This window comes from Oncorhynchus masou, chromosome 6, assembly GCF_036934945.1.
Source record: "Oncorhynchus masou masou isolate Uvic2021 chromosome 6, UVic_Omas_1.1, whole genome shotgun sequence".
Taxonomy (NCBI): Eukaryota; Metazoa; Chordata; class Actinopteri; order Salmoniformes; family Salmonidae; genus Oncorhynchus; species Oncorhynchus masou.
In genome coordinates, this window is record NC_088217.1 from 108,824 (window position 1) to 131,237 (window position 22,414).

Sequence of the window (22,414 nt, forward strand, 5' to 3'; positions counted from 1 at the left end):
AGTCTTGAAACCTGACTGATTTGGATCAAGAAGGTCATTCTGAGAGAGATAGCGGGAGAGCTGGCCAAGGACGGCACGTTCAAGAGTTTTGGAGAGAAAAGAAAGAAGGGATACTGGTCTGTAGTTGTTGACATCGGAGGGGTCGAGTGTAGGTTTCTTCAGAAGGGGTGCAACTCTCGCTCTCTTGAAGACGGAAGGGACGTAGCCAGCGGTCAGGGATGAGTTGATGAGCGAGGTGAGGTAAGGGAGAAGGTCCCCGGAAATGGTCTGGAGGAGAGAGGAGGGGATAGGGTCGAGCGGGCAGGTTGTTGGGCGGCCGGCCGTCACAAGAAGCGAGATTTCATCTGGAGAGAGAGGGGAGAAAGAGGTCAGAGCACAGGGTAGGGCAGTGTGAGCAGAACCAGCGGTGTCGTTTGACTTAGCAAACGAGGATCGGATGTCGTCGACCTTCTTTTCAAAATGGTTGACGAAGTCATCTGCAGAGAGGGAGGAGGGGGGGGGAGGGGGAGGAGGATTCAGGAGGGAGGAGAAGGTGGCAAAGAGCTTCCTAGGGTTAGAGGCAGATGCTTGGAATTTAGAGTGGTAGAAAGTGGCTTTAGCAGCAGAGACAGAGGAGGAAAATGTAGAGAGGAGGGAGTGAAAGGATGCCAGGTCCGCAGGGAGGCGAGTTTTCCTCCATTTCCGCTCGGCTGCCCGGAGCTCTGTTCTGTGAGCTCGCAATGAGTCATCGAGCCACGGAGCGGGAGGGGAGGACCGAGCCGGCCTGGAGGATAGGGGACATAGAGAGTCAAAGGATGCAGAAAGGGAAGAGAGGAGGGTTGAGGAGGCAGAGTCAGGAGAAAGGTTGGAGAAGGTATGAGCAGAGGGAAGAGATGAAAGGATGGAAGAGGAAAGAGTAGCGGGGGAGAGAGAGCGAAGGTTGGGACGGCGCGATACCATCCGAGTAGAGGCAGTGTGGGAAGTGTTGGATGAGAGCGAGAGGGAAAAGGATACAAGGTAGTGGTCGGAGACTTGGAGGGGAGTTGCAGTGAGGTTAGTGGAAGAACAGCATCTAGTAAAGATGAGGTCGAGCGTATTGCCTGCCTTGTGAGTCGGGGGGAAGGTGAGAGGGTGAGGTCAAAAGAGGAGAGGAGTGGAAAGAAGGAGGCAGAGAGGAATGAGTCAAAGGTAGACGTGGGGAGGTTAAAGTCGCCCAGGACTGTGAGAGGTGAGCCGTCCTCAGGAAAGGAGCTTATCAAGGCATCAAGCTCATTGATGAACTCTCCGAGGGAACCTGGAGGGCGATAAATGATAAGAATGTTAAGCTTGAAAGGGCTGGTAACTGTGACAGCATGGAATTCAAAGGAGGCGATAGATAGATGGGTAAGGGGAGAGAGAGAGAATGACCACTTGGGAGAGATGAGGATCCCGGTGCCACCACCCCGCTGACCAGAAGCTCTCGGGGTGTGCGAGAACACGTGGGCGGACGAAGAGAGAGCAGTAGGAGTAGCAGTGTTATCTGTGGTGATCCATGTTTCCGTCAGTGCCAGGAAGTCGAGGGACTGGAGGGAGGCATAGGCTGAGATGAACTCTGCCTTGTTGGCCGCAGATCGGCAGTTCCAGAGGCTACCGGAGACCAGGAACTCCACGTGGGTCGTGCGCGCTGGGACCACCAGATTAGGGTGGCCGCGGCCACGCGGTATGGAGCGTTTGTATGGTCTGTGCAGAGAGGAGAGAACAGGGATAGATAGACACATAGTTAACAGGGTACAGAAGAGGCTACGCTAATGCAAAGGAGATTGGAATGACAAGTGGACTACACGTCTCGAATGTTCAGAAAGTTAAGCTTACGTAGCAAGAATCTTATTGACTAAAATGATTGAAATGAAACAGTACTGCTGGAGTAGGCTAGCTGGTAGTGGCTGCGATGTTGACACTACACTAAAATGACCAAATCGCCCTCTAGTAACCTCAAGGGTGGAATGTTAATATTTCTCATAATTAAATCGGCATTGTTTAAATGCATCACAGAAGATTGAAAAATAAAAGCGTTTGACAAAATGCAGTTTCTTTTAAAGTGTATTATTGGGACTTCAACTCTATATCTGACATGGTACAGGTGTTTTCTTTTTTATGACATAAACAAAAGTATACACCTCACAAATATGGTTCAAAGTACCACTACCAAGAAACACTACCAAGAAACACTACCAAGAAACACTATGATCATGATTTAGTAAAAAGTTCAAAACTAAAGGAGGGGGAGTTGGTCGGGGTAGATAGGTAGACGTATAACACAAACGTGCGTGTTCAAATCTCATCACGGACAACTTTAGCAATTTGGCTAATTAGGAACTTTGCAACTACTTGCTACATGTTAGCTAACCCTGCCCCTAGGGTTAGCGCATGTGACCAATACAATTAGATTTGAAAGGGATACTTTGGGATTTTTAATCAGAGGCCCTTTAGCAACTTCTCCAGAGTCGGATGAACTCATGGAAAAAATGTTTGTCTCTGGGTGCAGTTTGAAGGAAGTTACTAAATAACGCTAGTGCAATTGCTAACAAAACTACCTCTAACATCATTCATACTGGACACAGAGACATACAAATGTTATCCTTGTGTTGAATGTAATTTATCATACTAAAGCTGACGAACATAATAAATCATAATAAAGCAGTCGAATATAATATTAAAGCTGTCGAACATAATATTGCAAACTACCTCTAACTTCATTCGTACTGGACAGAAAGACAAAAATTGGCATCCGAGTTGTCGAATGTAATATCACACTAAAGCAGTCGGTGGTAATATCACACTAAAGCAGTCGAACAGAATATACCTTACTAAACGAGTCAAAGCAAACTGGTACGATCAAGACGTAGGATAATATATGAATTGTATGCTATTGTACAACTGCTATTACATTGGTAGGCCAATGAAATGTAACCTAACGTGAAGTATCATGTGTTAAATGGAGTGGCAGGGATTTGAGTCAAATACGTTTCGCTCTGAGGCAAGGTTTCTCCCAGAAAAAGTCATGTGATTCTAGTCCAGGTGTAGTCCCTGTAGTGGCAGGGTCATCTGAATTGCTTCTTATATACAGTCACTCTCACATCCCATCATAAGCTGTAGTGGCTAGTGAAATCTGCCAGGGGAGTTGTGTTTTCATCAATGATTCACAGAGGATTACACACGTAGGCACACACACTAGCGCTAGGTAGCTGGCTGTAGATTCTGCTGTGTCATGGTGCTTGGCTGGGTGCCCAGGCGTAGGAGGAGCAACGTATACATTTACAAAAGGTGTGATGGCTGACAGACCAGATCATTTATTACTCTGCAAGTCACCATTATACAAAAACAGGTTTAGACATAGCCTTAACCATATATAACAGGCCGACAATACTGTTGACTTCTAAATGAAACGGCGTGTCCTGCCACCTGACTGACGCAGAGGGGAACATAATCCTGTATTAGACATATAATGTAATATACTGTAAACCTGTATTAGAGATTTTGGTAAATACACAGATTGGAGGTAAGTCAGACAGAAAACCATTCACAAAGCTCCAGTTCAACCTATCTGTTCTATCAATCAGAGGGGGAAAAAAGTCTGGTTAATCAACCTCTGTCTTCCTAAACTTGATATTTGTCATTTAATGACACTTGAAACTGTGGTCAATAACTGCTATTGGTATTTGACAGTAATAGCACACTGTAGAAAGGTGCATAAAGGTCAAATGTGATAGGAAGTCATACAATAATCAGTTGTCTAGTCACTCTGGTGACGTCAACCATTAATCTCTGAGTCAGTATTTATTTGTTACTGATTATTATGATCCGTTTTAATAATCACGTTTACAGAACTAGAAACAATATTAAATTGCCTGTTTTTCCACTTTATTTGTTAATGTTTCTCACAACTCTCTGTCCATGTCAGATGTGATGAGATCCACATTTATACACCACACACACAAGTGGAGACATGGACGATGGCGCTGAGAACGGTTTGGGGAGATACTCTATAGTTTGAAGATTGAGGGTTGCTCTGTATATGGAATTTAGTATTTTATTAGGATCCCCATTAGCGGTTGTGAAAGCAGCAGCTACTCTTCTTGGGGCCTACACAAAACATCAATAAACAAGAACAGCTCAAGGACATAATATATAATACATACACACACAATCTAGGTTAAATAGTGGTGTTGCTTCATCAGTTTTTTTAACCAGGTTTGCTGTTCATTTGAGCATAATGAGATAGGAGTTCCATGCAATAATGGCTCTATATAATATCATTTTTTTCTGGATTTAGGGACTGAAAAGACCCCTGGTGGCATGTCTGGTCAGTTAAGTTTGTGTGTCAGAGCTGTGTGCAAGTTGACTTGCAAACAATTTGGAATGGTCAATACATTTGTGAGGACAGGAGCTGGAAGACGGGAATCAAGTACAGGGAGTGAACATTTAATAAATAAAACAACAAAACATGGACAGCGTCTGGACGGGAAACAAAACTACATTAATGCTGACACTGGGAACACACTGATGAATAGACAGATATGGATGGGGCAATCAACAAAGTGAAGGAGTCCAGGTGAGTCCAATGGAGTGCTGATGCCTGTAATGATGGTAACAGGTGTGCGTAATGATGGGCAGCCTGTCTGCAGGAGAGGGAGTGGGCGCAGGCGTGACAACATTAATATTTCTTATAAAAAGTAGTGATGCAGTCAGTCGCTCCTCAACTCTTAGACAAGAGAGACCTGTTCTGGGCCATCTGCAGCTTAAGAATGTCTTTCTTCGCAGCACTGGTTGAGAGAATGCCAAGTGTCCAAAGCTGTCATTGTAACGGTTTTCATGCGGTGAAGGAGAGTCGGACCAAAATGCAGCGTGTAGATTGCGATCCATGTTTAATGAACAAACGTAACACGAATCTAAATACAAACACAACAAAACAAAGAACGTAACGAAAACCGAAACAGCCTATACTTGTGTAAACTAACACAGAGACAGGAACAAGGACACTAAGGACAATCACCCACGAAACACGGCTGCCTAAATATGGTTCCCAATCAGAGACAACGATAATCACCTGACTGATTGAGAACCGCCTCAGGCAGCCATAGACTAACGCTAGACATCCCACAAAACCCCAAGACAAAAACACACCACAATAACCCATGTCACACCCTGGCCTGACCGAATAAATGAAGAATAAACATAATATATTTCGACCAGGGCGTGACAGTCATCAAGGGAAAGGGTGGCTACTCTGAAGAATTTGAAATATTTTTTTAATTCTTGGGTTACTACACTGTTTTGGTTACTACATCATTCCATATGTGTTATTTCATAGTTGATGTCTTCTCTATTATTCTACAATGTAGAAAAGATTACAAAGGAAAAACCCTTGAATGAGTAGGTGTTTCCAAACTTTTGACTGGTACTGTACATGGTTGAATCATCAGCATACATGGACACACAGGCTTTGTTTAATGCTCGTGGCAGGTCATTGGTAAAAACAGAAAAGAGTAGAGGGCCTAGAGAGCTGTCCTGCGGTACACCACACCCTACATGTTTGACATTAGAGAGGCTTCCATTAAATAAAACTTCCATTAAATAAAAGATTGATAGCTCTAAATCTACAATATGGCAGAGGTTGAAAAGCCATAAAACAGGTTATGGTCAATCATATCAAAGGCTGCACTGAAATCTAACAGGACAGCTCCGACAATCTTCTTATTTTCTTTCAACCAATCATCAGTCATTTGTGTCCGTGTAGTACATGTTGTGTGCCCTTCTCTATAAGCATGCTGAAAGTCTGTTGTCAATTTGTTTATAGAGAAATAGCATTGTATTTGGTCAAACAATGTTTTACAACAGTTTGCTAAGAGCTGGAAGCAAGCAGATAGGTCTGCTGTTAGAACCAGTAAAGGCCGCTTTACCACTCTTGGGTAGCGGGACTGATTTTGGCTTCTCTCCAGGCCTGAGGACAAAGACTTTCCTCTGGGCTCAGATTAAAGATATGACAGATAGGAGTGGCCACAGTCAGCTACCATCCTCAGTAGTTTTCCATCTAAGTTGTCAATGGCAGGAGGTTTGTCATTATTGATCTGATAATGTTGTCTGTGTTGTTTCCCATACAGCCATTCGTTTTGGACGGATGCCCCAGGCTGAGAAGGAGAAGCTCCTAGCTGAGTTCTCTACTGACATGGACATCATGCACCCTGAGGCTGCCGACCTGAGGAGCCTGGCCAAGCTGCTGCTGGAGTCCTATCTCAAATACTTCCCCCTCACTAAGGCCAAGGCCAGGGCCATCCTGTCTGGAAAGACTGGGGATAACGCGGTATGGACCAGACCTATCATGGCACAGTAGCTACTAGCTATTCCCTATCACAGTCACAACCATACTAACATGGCACAGTAGCTATTCGCTATCACGTGATGATAGTTGGTGGGCCGACATCCAAGCTGAGATATCTGACATGCAGAGATGCATGTTGTCACACAGACATACCTGTCCTCAGCAGGTGTGGACCCTAGTCGACACACTAAGAGACTAGACAGTGGAAATTCAGGTTTCAGTCACATGGGTGGTACTTGCAGAAATACTTGTCTTACTCGGCAAAAGAGTTTTAGGTTGATGTCCTGTCCACACTAATAAAACATGGAGTAGAAAGTTATGCCAGAGGACAGTCGAATGTTATGTCAGTAAAGTAGAATGTTATGGCAGAGAACAGTAGAACATTATGACAGAATACTGTAGAGTGTTACGACAGAGCACATTATAGGTTTTTAGAAATAGTAATTTTGTTCCATTTCAAACATTCCATTCATAGCTGGGGGGCAAACATAGCCTGCTCCAATGCATTACAGTGCAGAAACAGCTGGATTACACCTTTCTCTCTCAACATTGGCCACCACTAATTGGAGATTTAAGTGACATAAAAATGTACTATACCAGACAAGTATTTGTGGTTTAGGTTAATTGTCCATCCTTTGAGCTCTGCTTGTCAAGCAGCAGAAGGTGGCATTTCAAATCAAATCGTGTTTGTCACAAACACAGAATACAACAGGTGTGTAGACCTTACAGTGAAATGCTTAATTATAAAGCCCTTAACCAACAATGCTTTAACACTTATTTTTCTTAAAACTTCAAGTAAAAAAAAGTAACATAAATAAACAGAAGCAGTAAAATAACAATAAAGAGGCTATATACAGGAGGTACCGGTACATAGTCAATGACAATGCATAGATTATGAAACAGTCAGTCACAGCAGTGTAAAAGAGGGGTCTGGATAGCCCTTTGATTAGCTGTTCAAGAGTCTTATGGCTTGAGGATAGAAGCTGTTGTAAGAAGCATTTGGACCTAGACTTGGCGCTCTGGTACCGCTTGCCTTGCAGTAGCAGAGAAAAGTCTATGACAAGGGTGGCTGGTGTCTTTGACCATTTTTAGGGCCTTCCTCTGATGCCGCCTGGTAAGAGGTCCTGGATGGACGGAAGCTTGGCCCCGGTGATGTACTGGGCCGTACACACTACCCGTATGCACTACCCCCCGCCTTGCGGTCAGAGGCCGAGCAGTTGCCATACCAGGCAGTGATGCAATCCATCAGGATGCTCTCGATGGTGCAGCTGTAGAACCTTTTGAGGATCTGAGACGTGAGTGCTACGGTCGAAAGTCATTTAGGCAGGTTACCTTAGTGTTCTTGGGCACAGGGACTATGGTGTTCTGCTTGAAACATATCGGTATTAGACTCATTCAGGGACAGGTTGAAAATGTCAGTGAAGACAACTGCTAGTTGGTCAGCGCATGCTCGGAGTATGCATCCTGGTAATCTGTCTGGCCCTGCGGTCTTGTGAATGTTGACCTGTTTAAAGAGATTTTTTTCCGCTGGTTACACATTTATCATTTTCCTTTTTGCTTATGGCCGTATACAGCTCATTGAGTGCGGTCTTAGAGCTAGCATCAGTTTTTAGTGTTAAATAGACAGCTATGAAGAATATAGATAAACTCTTGGTAAATAGTGTGGTCTACAGCTTATCATGAGATGCTCTACCTCAGGCGAGCAAAACCTTGAAACTTCCTTAGAGTTCATGCACCAGATGTTATTTACAAATATACATAGACTGCCACCCCTTGTCTTACCAGAGGCCGCTGTTATATCCTGCCCAAAAACCTTAAAACCTGCCAGCTGTATGTTATTCATGTTGTCGTTCAGCCAGTCATGTAATGTGTATAGCTAGCTAATAATGTTGACAAGCAAGTACCAGTAGAAGTCATGTAGTGTGTACACCATGCTAACAATGTTGACTAGTAACAGTAGCTAGAAACTTTGTCAGTTGGCTAAACATAGTGATAAGTTATGTATTTTTTTCTAAGTTTGCTAACTAATACTATCCCCTCTTCAACATTGTTTTTAATTGGGTTTAATCACTAATGCTGCTGACAGACATAAGATAGGCTACATTGATTGATGGTCCACGTCAAATTGGCTGGCTAGCTAATGACACATCACGTCAATATGGCTAGTTAACTAGCTAACTTTCAGGAGATGAACTAGATAGCTAGCATCTATTAGTAGTGATGACAGTACTCAGACTGACAACTTTATCAGGACGATTCGAAAACAAAAGTCTAATCTCTGACGAAGCAAAATAAATGTCAAATGGGTAGGCTACCCTTCTGAAACTAGATGATCAATTTATGTTTACTGATCATGAAAATCAAATAAATATGTATTTGTCACATACAACATGTAGACCTTACAATGAAATGCTTACTTACAAGCCCTTAACCAACAATGCAGTTTGAAGAAAATACCTTAAATTAAGAAATAAAAGTAACAAATAATTAAAGAGCAGCAGCAAAATAACAATAGCGAGGCTATATACAGAGGGTACCGGTACAGAGTAAAAGGGGAGGCTATATACAGGGGGTACCGGTACAGAGTCAATGTGGAGGCTATATACAGGGGGTACCGGTACAGAGTCAATGTGGAGGCTATATACAGGGGGTACCGGTACAGAGTCAATGTAGAGGCTATATACAGGGTGTTATGGTACAGAGTCAATGTGGAGGCTATATACAGGGGGTACCGGTACAGAGTCAATGTAGAGGCTATATACAGGGGGTACCGGTACAGAGTCAATGAAGAGGCTATATACAGGGTGTTATGGTACAGAGTCAATGTGGAGGCTATATACAGGGGGTACCGGTACAGAGTCAATGTGGAGGCTATATACAGGGGGTACCGGTACAGAGTCAATGTGGAGGCTATATACAGGGTGTTATGGTACAGAGTCAATGTGGAGGCTATATACAGGGGGTACCGGTACAGAGTCAATGTGGAGGCTATATACAGGGGGTACCGGTACAGAGTCAATGTGGAGGCTATATACAGGGGGTACCGGTACAGAGTCAATGTGGAGGCTATATACAGGGGGTACCGGTACAGAGTCAATGTGGAGGCTATATACAGGGGGTACCGGTACAGAGTCAATGTGGAGGCTATATACAGGGGGTACCGGTACAGAGTCAATGTGGAGGCTATATACAGGGGGTACCGGTACAGAGTCAATGTGGAGGCTATATACAGGGGGTACCGGTACAGAGTCAATGTGGAGGCTATATACAGGGGGTACCGGTACAGAGTCAATGTGGAGGCTATATACAGGGGGTACCGGTACAGAGTCAATGTGGAGGCTATATACAGGGGTACCGGTACAGAGTCAATGTGGAGGCTATATACAGGGGGTACCGGTACAGAGTCAATGTGGAGGCTATATACAGGGGGTACCGGTACAGAGTCAATGTGGAGGCTATATACAGGGGGTACCGGTACAGAGTCAATGTGGAGGCTATATACAGGGGACCGGTACAGAGTCAATGTGGAGGCTATATACAGGGGGTACCGGTACAGAGTCAATGTGGAGGCTATATACAGGGGGTACCGGTACAGAGTCAATGTGGAGGCTATATACAGGGGGTACCGGTACAGAGTCAATGTGGAGGCTATATACAGGGGGTACCGGTACAGAGTCAATGTGGAGGCTATATACAGGGGGTACCGGTACAGAGTCAATGTGGAGGCTATATACAGGGGTACCGGTACAGAGTCAATGTGGAGGCTATATACAGGGGGTACCGGTACAGAGTCAATGTGGAGGCTATATACAGGGGGTACCGGTACAGAGTCAATGTGGAGGCTATATACAGGGGGTACCGGAACAGAGTCAATGTGGAGGCTATATACAGGGGGTACCGGAACAGAGTCTATGTGGAGGCTATATACAGGGGGTACCGGTACAGAGTCAATGTGGAGGCTATATACAGGGGGTACCGGTACAGAGTCCGGTACTCCGGTACTTGCCGTGGGTAGCAGAGAGAACAGTCTATGTCTAGGGTGGCTGCATCTTTGACAGTTTTTATGGCCTTCCTCTGACACTGCCTGGTATAGAGGTCCTGGATGGCAGGAAGCTTGAAGTATTGGGTCGTACACACTACCCTCTGTAGTGCCTTGCAGTCGGAAGCCGAGCAGTTGCCATACCTTGATTTGAAAAGGTTTTGTCGTGCCCTCTTCACGACGGTCTTGGTCTGCTTGGACCATGTTAGTTTGTTAGTTATGTGGATGCCAAGGAACTTGAAGCTCTCAACCTGCTCCACTACAGCCCCGTCAATGAGAATGGGGGCTGCAGTTACTTGCCTTATAACTCTGATAGAGCTGAAGTGCACAATTGTTTGTATGGAATTATGGGAAATTAGTAGTTCTGATTGCTATTCAACCAAATACTTGTAACATTTAACAATCCCTTGAAAACGCCCCACAGATGTCAATGGTTTTAGCAGAGATGGAGATCTCATTGACTGACAAAAGGCACATCGAACGCTCTGTACCGTATTGTGACATTTATTGATAACCTTTGACAGAGTACAGTAGAATATACAGTACAATGGAATAGAACGATAGAACAACAGTCCACATTTCGATACATGTGAAATGTTTTGAGTTGAAAGAGTTGACCAGAGGAAGCATGGCAGGAAACAGCAGCATGTTATTTAACCCTCAGTCTGACCTCTGATCTGTGTTTTAGTTCCAGCATCATGGCCTTACAGATCTCACTCCTCTCCTCGCTCTACATTTTAGTCATTGAGCAGAGACTCACACACAGCAACTTAGTGCATTCATCTTAAGATACTTTTGTATATATAGTGTATGTGGACACCCCCTCGAATTAGTGGACTCTGCTATTTCAGCCACACTTGTTGCTCACAGGTGTATAAAATCAAGCACACAGCCATGCAATCTCCATAGACAAACATTGGCAGTAGAATGACCTTACTGAAGAGCTCAGTGACTTTCAACGTGGCACCGTCAGAGGATGCCACCTTTCCAACAAGTCAATTCATCAAATTTCTGCCCTTCTAGAGCTGCCCCGATCAACTGTAAGTGATGTTGTTGTGAAGTGGAAACATCTAGGAGCAACTACGGCTCAGTCACGAAGTGCTAGGCCACACAAGCTCACAGAACGGGACCAGTGAGTGCTGAAGCGCATAAAAATCATCTGTCCTCAGTTGCAGCAAATCAAATGTATTTATATAGCCCTTCGTACAGCAGCTGATATCTCAAAGTACTGTACAGAAACCCAGCCTAAAACCCCAAACAGCAAGCAATGCAGGTGTAGAAGCACTCACTACCGAGTTCCAAACTGCTTCTGGAAGCAAAGTCAGCACGATAACTTTGTCGGGAGCTTCATGAAATGGGTCAATCGGCGGACTAATCTGGGTTTGACAGATGCCAGGATAACACTACATGCCCCAAGGCATAGTGCCAACTGTAAAGTTTGGTGGAGGAGGAATAATGGAATGGGGATGTTATTCATGGTTCGTGCTCGGCCCCTTTATTCCAGTGAAGGGGAATCTTAACACAACAGCATACAATGACATTTAGACAATTCTGTGCTTCCAACTTTCTGGCAACAGTTTGGGGAAGGCCCTTTCCTGTTTCAGCATGACAATGCCCCCGTGTACAAAGCGAGGTCCATACAGAAATGGTTTGTTGAGATAAGTGTGGAAGAACTTGACTGGCCTGCACAGAGCCCTGACCTCAACCCCATCGAACACCTTTGGGATGAATTGGAATGCCAACTGCAAGCCAGGCCTAATCGCCTCAACATTAGTGCCCAACCCCACTAATGCTCTTGTGGCTGAGTAGAAGCAGGTCCCCTCAGCAATGTTCCCAACATCTAGTGGAAAGCCTTCCCAGAGGAGTTATAGCAGCTGCTGTTATAGCAGTAAAGGGGGGAACTACTCCATATTAATACCCATGATTTTGGAATGAGATGTTTGACAAGCAGATGTCCACATACGGTTGGTCATGTAATGTTGCTAGGTGGGACAACCACATATCATAGAAAGTACATTTTAGTAGTTATCAGAAGTAGCTATCAGAAAAGTCGGTACTAAACTCAGCAAAATGAGGGTGATATTAGGGTTATACTAGGGTTATGTTAGGGTTATATTAGGGTTAGGGTTATATTAGGGTTAGGGTTATATTAGGGTTATATTAGGGTTAGGGTTATATTAGGGTTATATGGGGGTTAGGGTTATATTAGAGTTAGGGTTATATTGAGGTTAAGGTTATGTTAGGGTGATAGGGTTATACTAGGGTTAGGGTAATATTAGGGTTAGGGTTGTATTAGGGTTAGAATTATATTAGTGTTCGGGTTAGGGTTGTGTTAGGTTTAGGGTTATATTAGGCTTGTATTATGGTTAGGGATGCATTTGGGTTAGGATTATAAACTCATCAAAAAAAGAAATGTCCTCATTGTCAACTGCGTTTATTTTCAGCAAACTTAACATATGTCAATATTTGTATGAACATAACAAGATTCAACGACATAAACTGAACAAGTTCCACTGACATGTGCCTAACAGAAATGGAATAATGAACTGCACCAGATTTGCCAGTTCTTGCTGTGAGATGTTACCCCACTCTTCCACCAAGGCAACTGCAAGTTCCAGGACATTTCTGGGGGGAATGGCCGTAGCCCTCACCCTCCGATCTAACAGGGTCCCAGACGTGCTCAATAGGATTGAGATCCGGGCTCTTCGCTGGCCATGGCAGAATACTGACATTCCTGTCTTGCAGGAAATAATGCACAGAATGAGCAGTATGGCTGGTGGCATTGTCATGCTGGAGGGTCGTGTCAGGATGAGCCTGCAGGAAGGGTACCACATGAGGGAGGAGGATGTCCACGACTTGTCAGTGAAGAGCACTTTTGCCAGTCCTCTCTGGTCCAGCGACAGTGGGTTTGTGCCCATAGGCGACGTTGTTGCCGGTGATGTTTGGTGAGGACCTGCCTTACAACAGGCCTACAGGCCCTCAGTCCAGCCTCTCTCAGCCTATTGCGAACAGTCTGAGCATTGGAGGGATTGTGTGTTCCTGGTGTAACTTGGGCAGTTGTTGTTGCCGTCCTGTACCTGTCCTGCAGGTGTGATGTTCGGATGTACCGATCCTGTGCAGGTGTTGTTACACGTGGTCTGCCACTGCGAGGACAATCAGCTCTCCTTCCCATCTCCCTGTAGCGCTGTCTTATGCGTCTCATAGTACGGGCATTGCAATTTATTTCCCTGGCCACATCTGCAGTCCTCATGCCTCCTTGCAGCATACCGAAGGCATGTTCACGCAGATGAGCAGGGACCCTGGGCATCTTTCTTTTGGTGGTTTCGAGTCAGTAGAATGGCCTCTCTAGTGTCCTAAGTTTTCATAACTGTGACCTTAAATTGCCTACCGTCTGTAAGCTGTTAGTGTCTTAACAACCGTTCCACAGGTGCATGTTCATTAATTGTTTATGGTTCATTGAACAAGCATGTGAAACAGTGTTTAAACCCTTTACAATGAAAATCTGTGAAGTTATTTGGATTTTAACTAATTATCTTTGAAAGACCGGGTCCTGAAAAAGGGATGTTTCTTTTTTTGCTGAGTTTAGTAGGGGGGAAATTCAGTTCTAGTAGGGGGGAAAGTCAGTACTAGTGGGTGGGGGAGGGGGGCGGTGCTGTGGGATTATTTAAGATACTCTTTGAAGAGGTAGGATTTCAGATGTTTACCAAAAATAGGTAGGTACTCTGTCTTAGCCTCAGGGGGAAGCTGGTTCCAGCATTGGGGTGCCAGGTCATAAAAGAGCATTGACTGGGCTGAGCGGAAGCTGCCCTCCCATAGAGGTGGGAGGGCCAAGAGACCAGAGGTGGCAGAACAGACTACCCAGGTTGGGGTGTAGGGTTTTATCATAGCCTGAAGGTAGGGAGGGGCAGTTCCTCTTGCTGCTCCGTAGGCAAGCATCATAGTCTTATAGTGGATGTGAGCTTTGACTGTGAGCTTTGACTGTCATAAGGTGAATTCACCAATTTGTAAGTCGCTCTGGATAAGAGCGTCTGCCAAATGACTTAAATGTAAATGTAAGCGTGCAGAGGAGCGGGGTGAAATGGGAAGGTTGAAGGCCAGATCTGGTGGCAGTGTTCTGAATAAGTTGCAGGGGTTTGATGGCACATGTTATAACAGGGTGTTGTCTCCAGATAGTCATCATGTTATAACAGGGTGTTGTCTCCAGATAGTCATCATGTTATAACAGGGTGTTGTCTCAAGATAGTCGGCATGTTTCACAGTAATGTGCTTGATTTGGTTTGTTCTCTCTGCAGCCGTTTGTAATCCATGACATGAAGTCTCTTCAGGAAGGAGAGAGGTTTATCAACTGCAGGCAGATGCCCATCCATGTTGTCCAGGAGACCAGGACTGAGGCGAGGACTGAGGCTGGGACTGGAGCTGGCTGTGGTCTAGGTATTATCATGTTGTATCTGTCCTCTGTGACTGTTTTCCCTGTACCTTTTTTTTCTCCTATTTATCTTTTCTTTTTTTGTAGAGTGGTTAGTTACCTGTCTACACTTAACAAACATATACACTCAACATGCAACAATTTAAAAGATTTTACTGAGTTACAGTTCATGTAAGGAAATTAGTCAATTGAAATAAATGCATTAGTCCCTTATCTATGGATTTCCCATGACTGGGAATACAGATATGCATCAGTTGGTCACAGATACCTTAGAAAAAAGATAGGGGAGTTGATTGTGACCTGTGGAATGTTCGAAGTATCTGGATATTGGCGGGAACTGGAATACACATCAATCCAGAGCATCCCAAACTGCCTCAATGGGTGACATGTCTGGTGAGTATGCAGGACATGGAAGAACTGGGACATTTTTAGCCTCCAGGAATTGTGTACAGATCCTTGCGACGTGGGGCCGTGCATTATCATGCTTAAACATGAGCTGATGGCGGTGGATGAATGGCACGACAATGGGGCTCACGGTATCTCTGTACATTCAAATTGCCTTTGATAAAATCCAATCGTGTTCATTGTCCGTAGCTTATTCCTGCCCATACCATAACCTCACCGCCACCATGGGGCACTCTGTTCACAACGTTGACATCAGCAAACTGCTCGCCCACACGGGCCATCTGCCCGGTTGCAACCGGGATTCATCCATAACAACACACTTCTCCAGCTTTCCAGTGGCCATCGAAGGTGAGCATTTGCCCACTGAAGTCAGTTACGATGCCGAACTGCAGTCAGGTCAAGACCCTTGTGAGGACGACGAGTGCGCAGATGAGATTTCCTGAGACTGTCTCTAACAGTTTGCGTAGAACTTATTTGGTTGTGCAAACTCAGTTTCATCAGCTGTCCGGTGGCTTTTCTGAGACTATCCCGCAGGTGACAAAGCCAGATGTGAAGGTCCTGGGCTGGTATGGTTACACGTGGTCTGAAATTGTGGGGCCGGTTGGACGTACTGCCAAATTATCTCAATCAACATTGGAGGTGGCTTATGGTAGGAGAAATTAAGATGCAATTCTCTGGCAACAGCTCTGATTTCTGACATTCCTGCAGTCAGCATGCCAATTGCATGCGGTCTCAAAACTTAAGACGTCTGTGGCATTGTGTTGTGTGACAGAACTGCACATTTTAGTGGCTTTTTGATGTCCCAGCACAAGGTGCACCTGTGTAATGATCATGCTGTTTAATTAGCTTCTTGATATGCCACACGTTTTTGTGCATATGGAACATTTTGAGCGTCTTTTATTTCAGCTCATGAATCATGGGGCCAACACTGTACATGTTGTGTTTATATTTTTGTTCAGTGTATATGAAATAACACTGAACAAATATGATTTGCTGCAGGTGGATGTCTGGCAGTGAGTGAAGGTCTGGCTGTAGGTGAAGGTCTAGGAGGAGGTGTTGGTCTGGTCCAAGAGCCCACTGACGAGGTGCAGCTCAGGTTCTTCTACAGCTGTCAGTCACGCTCCGCCGAGGCCGTCCGGGAGGTCACAGAGTTCGCTAAGAGCATCCCTGGCTTCGTGGGATTGGACCTGAACGATCAGGTGACTCTGCTGAAGTACGGCGTCATCGAGGTGCTCATCATCATGTGGGCTCCACTCATGAACAAAGATGGTACACTGATCTCCTATGGACAGATCTTCATGACGAGAGAGTTCCTAAAGAGCCTGAGGAAACCCTTCTGTGATATGATGGAACCCAAGTTTGAGTTCTCTGTTAAGTTCAACACCCTGGAGCTGTATGACAGTGATATGGCACTCTTCCTCGCCGTCATCATCCTCAGTGGAGGTTAGTATTGTAATATTATTATTAGCATCTTAAATAATGACAACCACCTCAATTGAGGGGTGGGGCTTAGCCATCATCCTCAGTGGAGGTGGGTGGGGTTTGCAATCCTCCTTTTTTTTGTAAATTATTTGTTATTTATTTGACCTTTATTTTACTAGGCAAGTCATTTAAGAACAAATTCTTATTTTCAATGACAGCCTAGGAACAGTGGGTTAACTGCCTGTTCAGGGGCAGAACGACAGATTTTGTACCTTGTCAGCTCGGGGATTTGAACTTGCAACCTTTTGGTTACTAGTCCAATGCTCTAACCACTAGGCTACACTGCCGCACCTCAGTGGAGGTGGTGGGGCTTTTCAGTCTAGAAAAGTGGTATTCCAATTTTTTAATCATGGACCCTATTTTTTCATTCAAATTTCTGTGAAACCCCTTTTTTTTGCTAGGATTTCTCGCAACCACATCCCACCACACCCCAAATCTAATGACACAAACATAAAAGCTGTGCATTTTAGATTTTTACATTGACAAATAACCTTAAATTCATAAAATGCTCATCTCTTATCAAACCGAAAAGAAAAAAAGAAATGTACTCAATACAATTGTATTTTCAATTGATCTTTCACAAAAACGTTTGATTTTTGGCCTCCCGAGTGGCGCAGTGGTCTAAGGCACTGCATCGCAGTGCTAGCTGTGCCACTAGAGATTCTGGGTTCAAGTCCATGCTCTGTCACAGCCAGACACGGCTGGGGGCGGTGCACAATTGGCCCAGCGTCGCCCGGGTTAGGGGAGGGTTTGGCCGGCAGGGATGTCCTTGTGCCATTGCGCACTAGCGACTCCTGCGGCGGGCCGGGTGCAGTGCAGCTGACACGGTTGCCAGGTGTACGGTGTTTCCTCCTTCTCGGTGAAGTGGGCATTGTGTCAAGAAGCAGTGCAGCTTGGTTGTGTTTCAGAGGTCACACTTCTCGACCTTCGCCTCCTTGCGGGAGTTGCAGCGATGAGACAAGGCTGTAACTACTAACTAACTACCAATTGGATACCACGGACCACAAGAAAGGTTTCAAGTGTTTATAGTAGCAGCATAGATTTAGGTTTAATCAGTACAGCGACAGCTAGTGTATGTCAGCAAGACAGGTTTGACCTGTTTGTAGTAGCATAGATTTCAGAAGATAATTAATATGACAAAAGGAGTGAAGATGGTTCCTAACCCTCTGCCTGTTACACATGTGGAGTTGGTGGCATATTAAATACAGTAAGTGAAGTTGGCAGCATACTACATAAGTGGAATTGGCAGCATACTACATAAGTGGAATTGGCAGCATACTACATAAGTGGAATTGGCAGCATACTACATAAGTGGAATTGGCAGCATACTACATAAGTGGAGTTGGCAGCATACTACATAAGTGGAGTTGGCAGCATATTACATAAGTGGAATTGGCAGCATACTACATAAGTGGAATTGGCAGCATACTACATAAGTGGAATTGGCAGCATACTACATAAGTGGAATTGGCAGCATACTACATAAGTGGAATTGGCAGCATATTACATAAGTGGAATTGGCAGCATACTACATAAGTGGAATTGGCAGCATACTACATAAGTGGAATTGGCAGCGTACTACATAAGTGGAGTTGGCAGCGTACTACAGAAGTGGAGTTGGCAGCGTACTACAGAAGTGGAGTTGGCAGCGTACTACAGAAGTGGAGTTGGCAGCGTACTACAGAAGTGGAGTTGGCAGCGTACTACAGAAGTGGAGTTGGCAGCGTACTACAGAAGTGGAGTTGGCAGCGTACTACAGAAGTGGAGTTGGCAGCGTACTACAGAAGTGGAGTTGGCAGCGTACTACAGAAGTGGAGTTGGCAGCATATTACATGTTAAACAGTGTAGTTATTCACTCTGCAAGACAATCAAACAAGCTAAACGTCAGTATAGAGAAAAGTGGAGTCGCAATTCAACGGCTCAGACACGAGACTTATGTGTCAGGGACTACAGACAATCACGGACTACAAAAGGGCAACAAGCCATGTTGCCGAGACCGACATCTTGCTTCCGGACAGGCTAAATACATTAAAATCAAATCAAAGTTTATTTGTCACGTCCGCCGAATACAACAGGTGTAAACCTTACAGTGAAATGCTTACTTTCAGGCTCTAACCAATGGTGCGAAAAAGAAAGAAGGTATGTCTGGTAAGTAAAGAAATAAAACAGAAAAAAGAGTAGCAAAGAAATAAAACCACAGAAAAAAAGAGTAGCAAAGCTCAATACAGACACCTGTTAGTCAGGCTTATTGAGGTAGTATGTACATGTAGGTATCGTTAAAGTGACTATGCATATATGATGAACAGAGAGTAGCAGAAGCATAAAAAGAGGGGTTGGCGGGAGGCGGGACACAATACAGATAGTCCTGGTAGCCATTTGATTACCTTTTCAGGAGTCTTATGGCTTGGGGGTAAAACCTGTTGAAGCCTTTTTGTCCTAGACTTGGCACTCCGGTACCGCTTGCCATGCAGCATATTATATATTGTAATATTTTTATTGTAATTACTTCGCCACCATGGCCTATTCTGGCACCACCCGGCCAGGTCTCTGACCTCGTCCCTATAGGCTGTCTTGTTGTTGTCGGTGATCAGGCCTACCACTGTTGTGTCGTCAGCAAACTGAATGATGGTGCTGGAGTCGTGCCTGGCCATGCAGTCGTGGGTGAACAGGGAGTACAGGAGGGGTCTGAGCATGCACCCCTGGGGAGCTTCAGTATTGAGGATCAGTGTGGCAGATGTTGCTACCTACCCTCACCTTCTGGGGGCGGCCTGTCAGGAAGTCCAGGATCCAGTTGCAGAGGGAGGTGTTTAGTCCCAGGATCAATAGCTTGGTGATGAGCTTTGAGGGTACTATGGTGTTGAACGCTGAGCTGTAGTCAATGAACAGCATTCGCACATAGGTGTTCCTTTTGTCCAGGTGAGAAAGGGCATTGTGGAGTGCAATAGAGATTGCATCATCTGTGGATCTGTTTGGGCGGTATGCAAATTGAAGTGGGTCTACTGTTTCTGGGAAAATGGGGATGATGTGAGCCATTACCAGCCTTTGAAAGCACTTCATGTCTACGGATGTGAGTGCTACGGGTCTGTAGTCATTTAGGCAGGTTGCCTTTGTGTTCTTGGGCACAAGGACTATGGTGGTCTGCTTGAAACATGTTGTTATTACAGACTCATTCAGGGACATGTTGAAAAAAAATCAGTGAAGACACCTGCCAGTTGGTCAGCACATGCCTGGAGCACACGTCCTGGTAATCAGTCTGGCCCCGCAGTCATCCGGAACAGCTGATGCTCTCATGCATGTCTCAGTGGGCAGTTTGCAGCTGTGCTTCCCTTTGTAGTTTGTAATATTTTTTTGCACGCTTTGAGGATAACGGTGCCACCGACGTGGCCCAGCTACCAAGGAGCCTCTCCTTATACGTGAGTGAGTAAAATATTTAAACTTGTTAACTTCTTATGGTTGCGTCCCACTTGGGCAAAAGCCCAGGGAAAATGCAGCGCGCCAATTTTCTTTTGAAATGATATAAAAATCTAACTTTCAAAAGCATAAGAAGCTATTTGTCACGCCCTGGTCTATATTTATTATGTTTATCTTCATTTATTGGGTCAGGCCAGGGTGTGACATGGGTTTATTTGTGGTGTGTTTCGTCTTGGGGTTGTGTGGGGTGTATAGCATAGTCTATGGCTGCCTGCGGTTCTCAATCAGAGTCAGGTGATTATCGTTGTCTCTGATTGGGAAACATATTTAGGTAGCCATATTCTTTGAGTGTTTTTGTGGGTGTTTGTTCCTGTCTCTGTGTCTTCACCAGATAGGACTGTTTAGGTTTTCACGTTTCCATTTGTTGTTTTTGTATTGTTCGTGTTTTTTCGTCTTTCAATAAATATGTCTCAAAAGTACCACGCTGCATTTTGGTCCGCTCCTCCTTCAACAGAAGAAAGCCGTTACACTATTATCTGATGACAACAGTAAACAAAGAGCGTAGCATATTTCAACCCTGCAGGCGCTACACACAACGCAGAAATAAAATATAAAACATGCCTTACCTTTGAGCTTCTTTTGTTGGTGTAACGGTTTTCTTTTGGTGAAGGAGAGGCGGACCAAAACGCAGCGTGGTGGTTATTCATGGTTCTTTAATATAGACACTATACATGAATAAACTAACAAAACAAGAAATGTGAAAAAACCAAAACAGCCCTATCTGGTGCAAACACAGAGACAGGAACAATCACCCACAAACACACAGTGAAACCCAGGCTACCTAAGTATGATTCTCAATCAGACAACTAATGACACCTGCCTCTGATTGAGAACCATACTAGGCCGAAACATAGAAATACCCAAATCATAGAAAAACAAACATAGACTGCCCACCCCAACTCACGCCCTGACCATACTAAATAATGACAAAACAAAGGAAATAAAGGTCAGAACGTGACAGTTGGCACTCCAATATGTCCCATAAACATCACAATTTGTCCTTTTGTTCGATTATTTCCGTCCATATATATCCACAATGTCCATTTATTTGGCCCGTTTGATCCAGAAAAAAACAGCGCAACGTCACTACAAAATATTTCAAAAGTTACCTATAAACTTTGCCAAAATATTTCAAACTACTTTTATAACACAACTTTAGGTATTTTAAACGTTAATAATCGATCAAATTGAAGACGGGTCTATCTGTTTTCAATAGAGGAAACTTTTCAAGTCTAACGCAAATCTCAACAGTGTTACCCATTTCCTAGATGGCCGGACTTCTTCATTGCACAAAGGAATAACCTCAACCATATTCCAAAGACTGGTGACATCCAGTGGAAGCGGTAAGAACTGAAAACAAGTTCCTAAGAAATATAATTTGCCAATGAGAACTCAATGAACAGACAGACAAAAAACAGACAAAACAATTCTGAACGGTTAGTCCTCTGGGTTTTGCCTGCTACATAAGTTCTGTTATACTCACAGACATGATTCAAACATATTTAGAAACTTCAGAGTGTTATCCATCCAAATCTACTAATAATATGCATATCCTATATTCTTGGCATGAGTAGCAGGAAGTTGAAATTGGGCACGCTATTTATCCAAAAGTGAAAATGCTGCCCCCTATACCTTAAGTTAACCCTCGCAAGGCTGCTGGCCCAGACAGCATCCCTAGCCGCATCCTCAGAGCATGCGCAGACCAGCTGGCTGGTGTGTTTACGGACATATTCAATCTCTCCCCATCCCAGTCTGCTGTCCCCACTTGCTTCAAGATGGTCACCATTGTTCCTGTACCCAAGAAGGCAAATGTAACTGAACTTAATAGCCCCAATAGATCCACAGGCGACGCAATCACCGTTACTCTGCACACTGCCCTATCCCATCTGGACAAGAGGAATACCTATGTAAGAATGCTGTTTATTGACGATAGCTCAGCATTCAACACCATGGTACCCTATGGTGTTAAATGCAGACGACACAACAGTAGTAGGCTTGATTACCAACGATGAGGAGACAGCCTACAGGGAGGAGGTGAGGGCTCTGGGAGTGTGGCGTCAGGTAAATAACCTCACACTCAAGGTCAACAAAACAAACGAGATGATTGTGGATTTCAGGAAATAGCAGAGGGTGCACCCCCCTATCTACATTGACAAGACTGCAGTTTAGAAGGTGGAAAGCTTCAAATTCCTTGGCATACCCATCACTGACAAATTGAAATGGACCACCCACACATACAGTGTGGTGAAGAAGG

The 22,414-nt window shown here is 44.6% G+C and overlaps 1 protein-coding gene across 4 annotated transcripts in view; it reads left to right on the plus strand.

Annotated features, from left to right (window-relative positions):
* pparg (peroxisome proliferator-activated receptor gamma) overlaps window positions 1–22,414 on the plus strand; it is a 108,460-nt gene that overhangs the window by 54,592 nt on the left and 31,454 nt on the right. For all 4 annotated transcript variants that reach the window (XM_064967352.1, XM_064967353.1, XM_064967355.1 and 1 more), the window contains 3 exons: window positions 6,120–6,319; window positions 14,669–14,807; window positions 16,207–16,650. In XM_064967352.1, coding sequence (XP_064823424.1) covers window positions 6,120–6,319; window positions 14,669–14,807; window positions 16,207–16,650 — 783 coding nt within the window. The remainder of the gene's footprint in view (window positions 1–6,119; window positions 6,320–14,668; window positions 14,808–16,206; window positions 16,651–22,414) is intronic.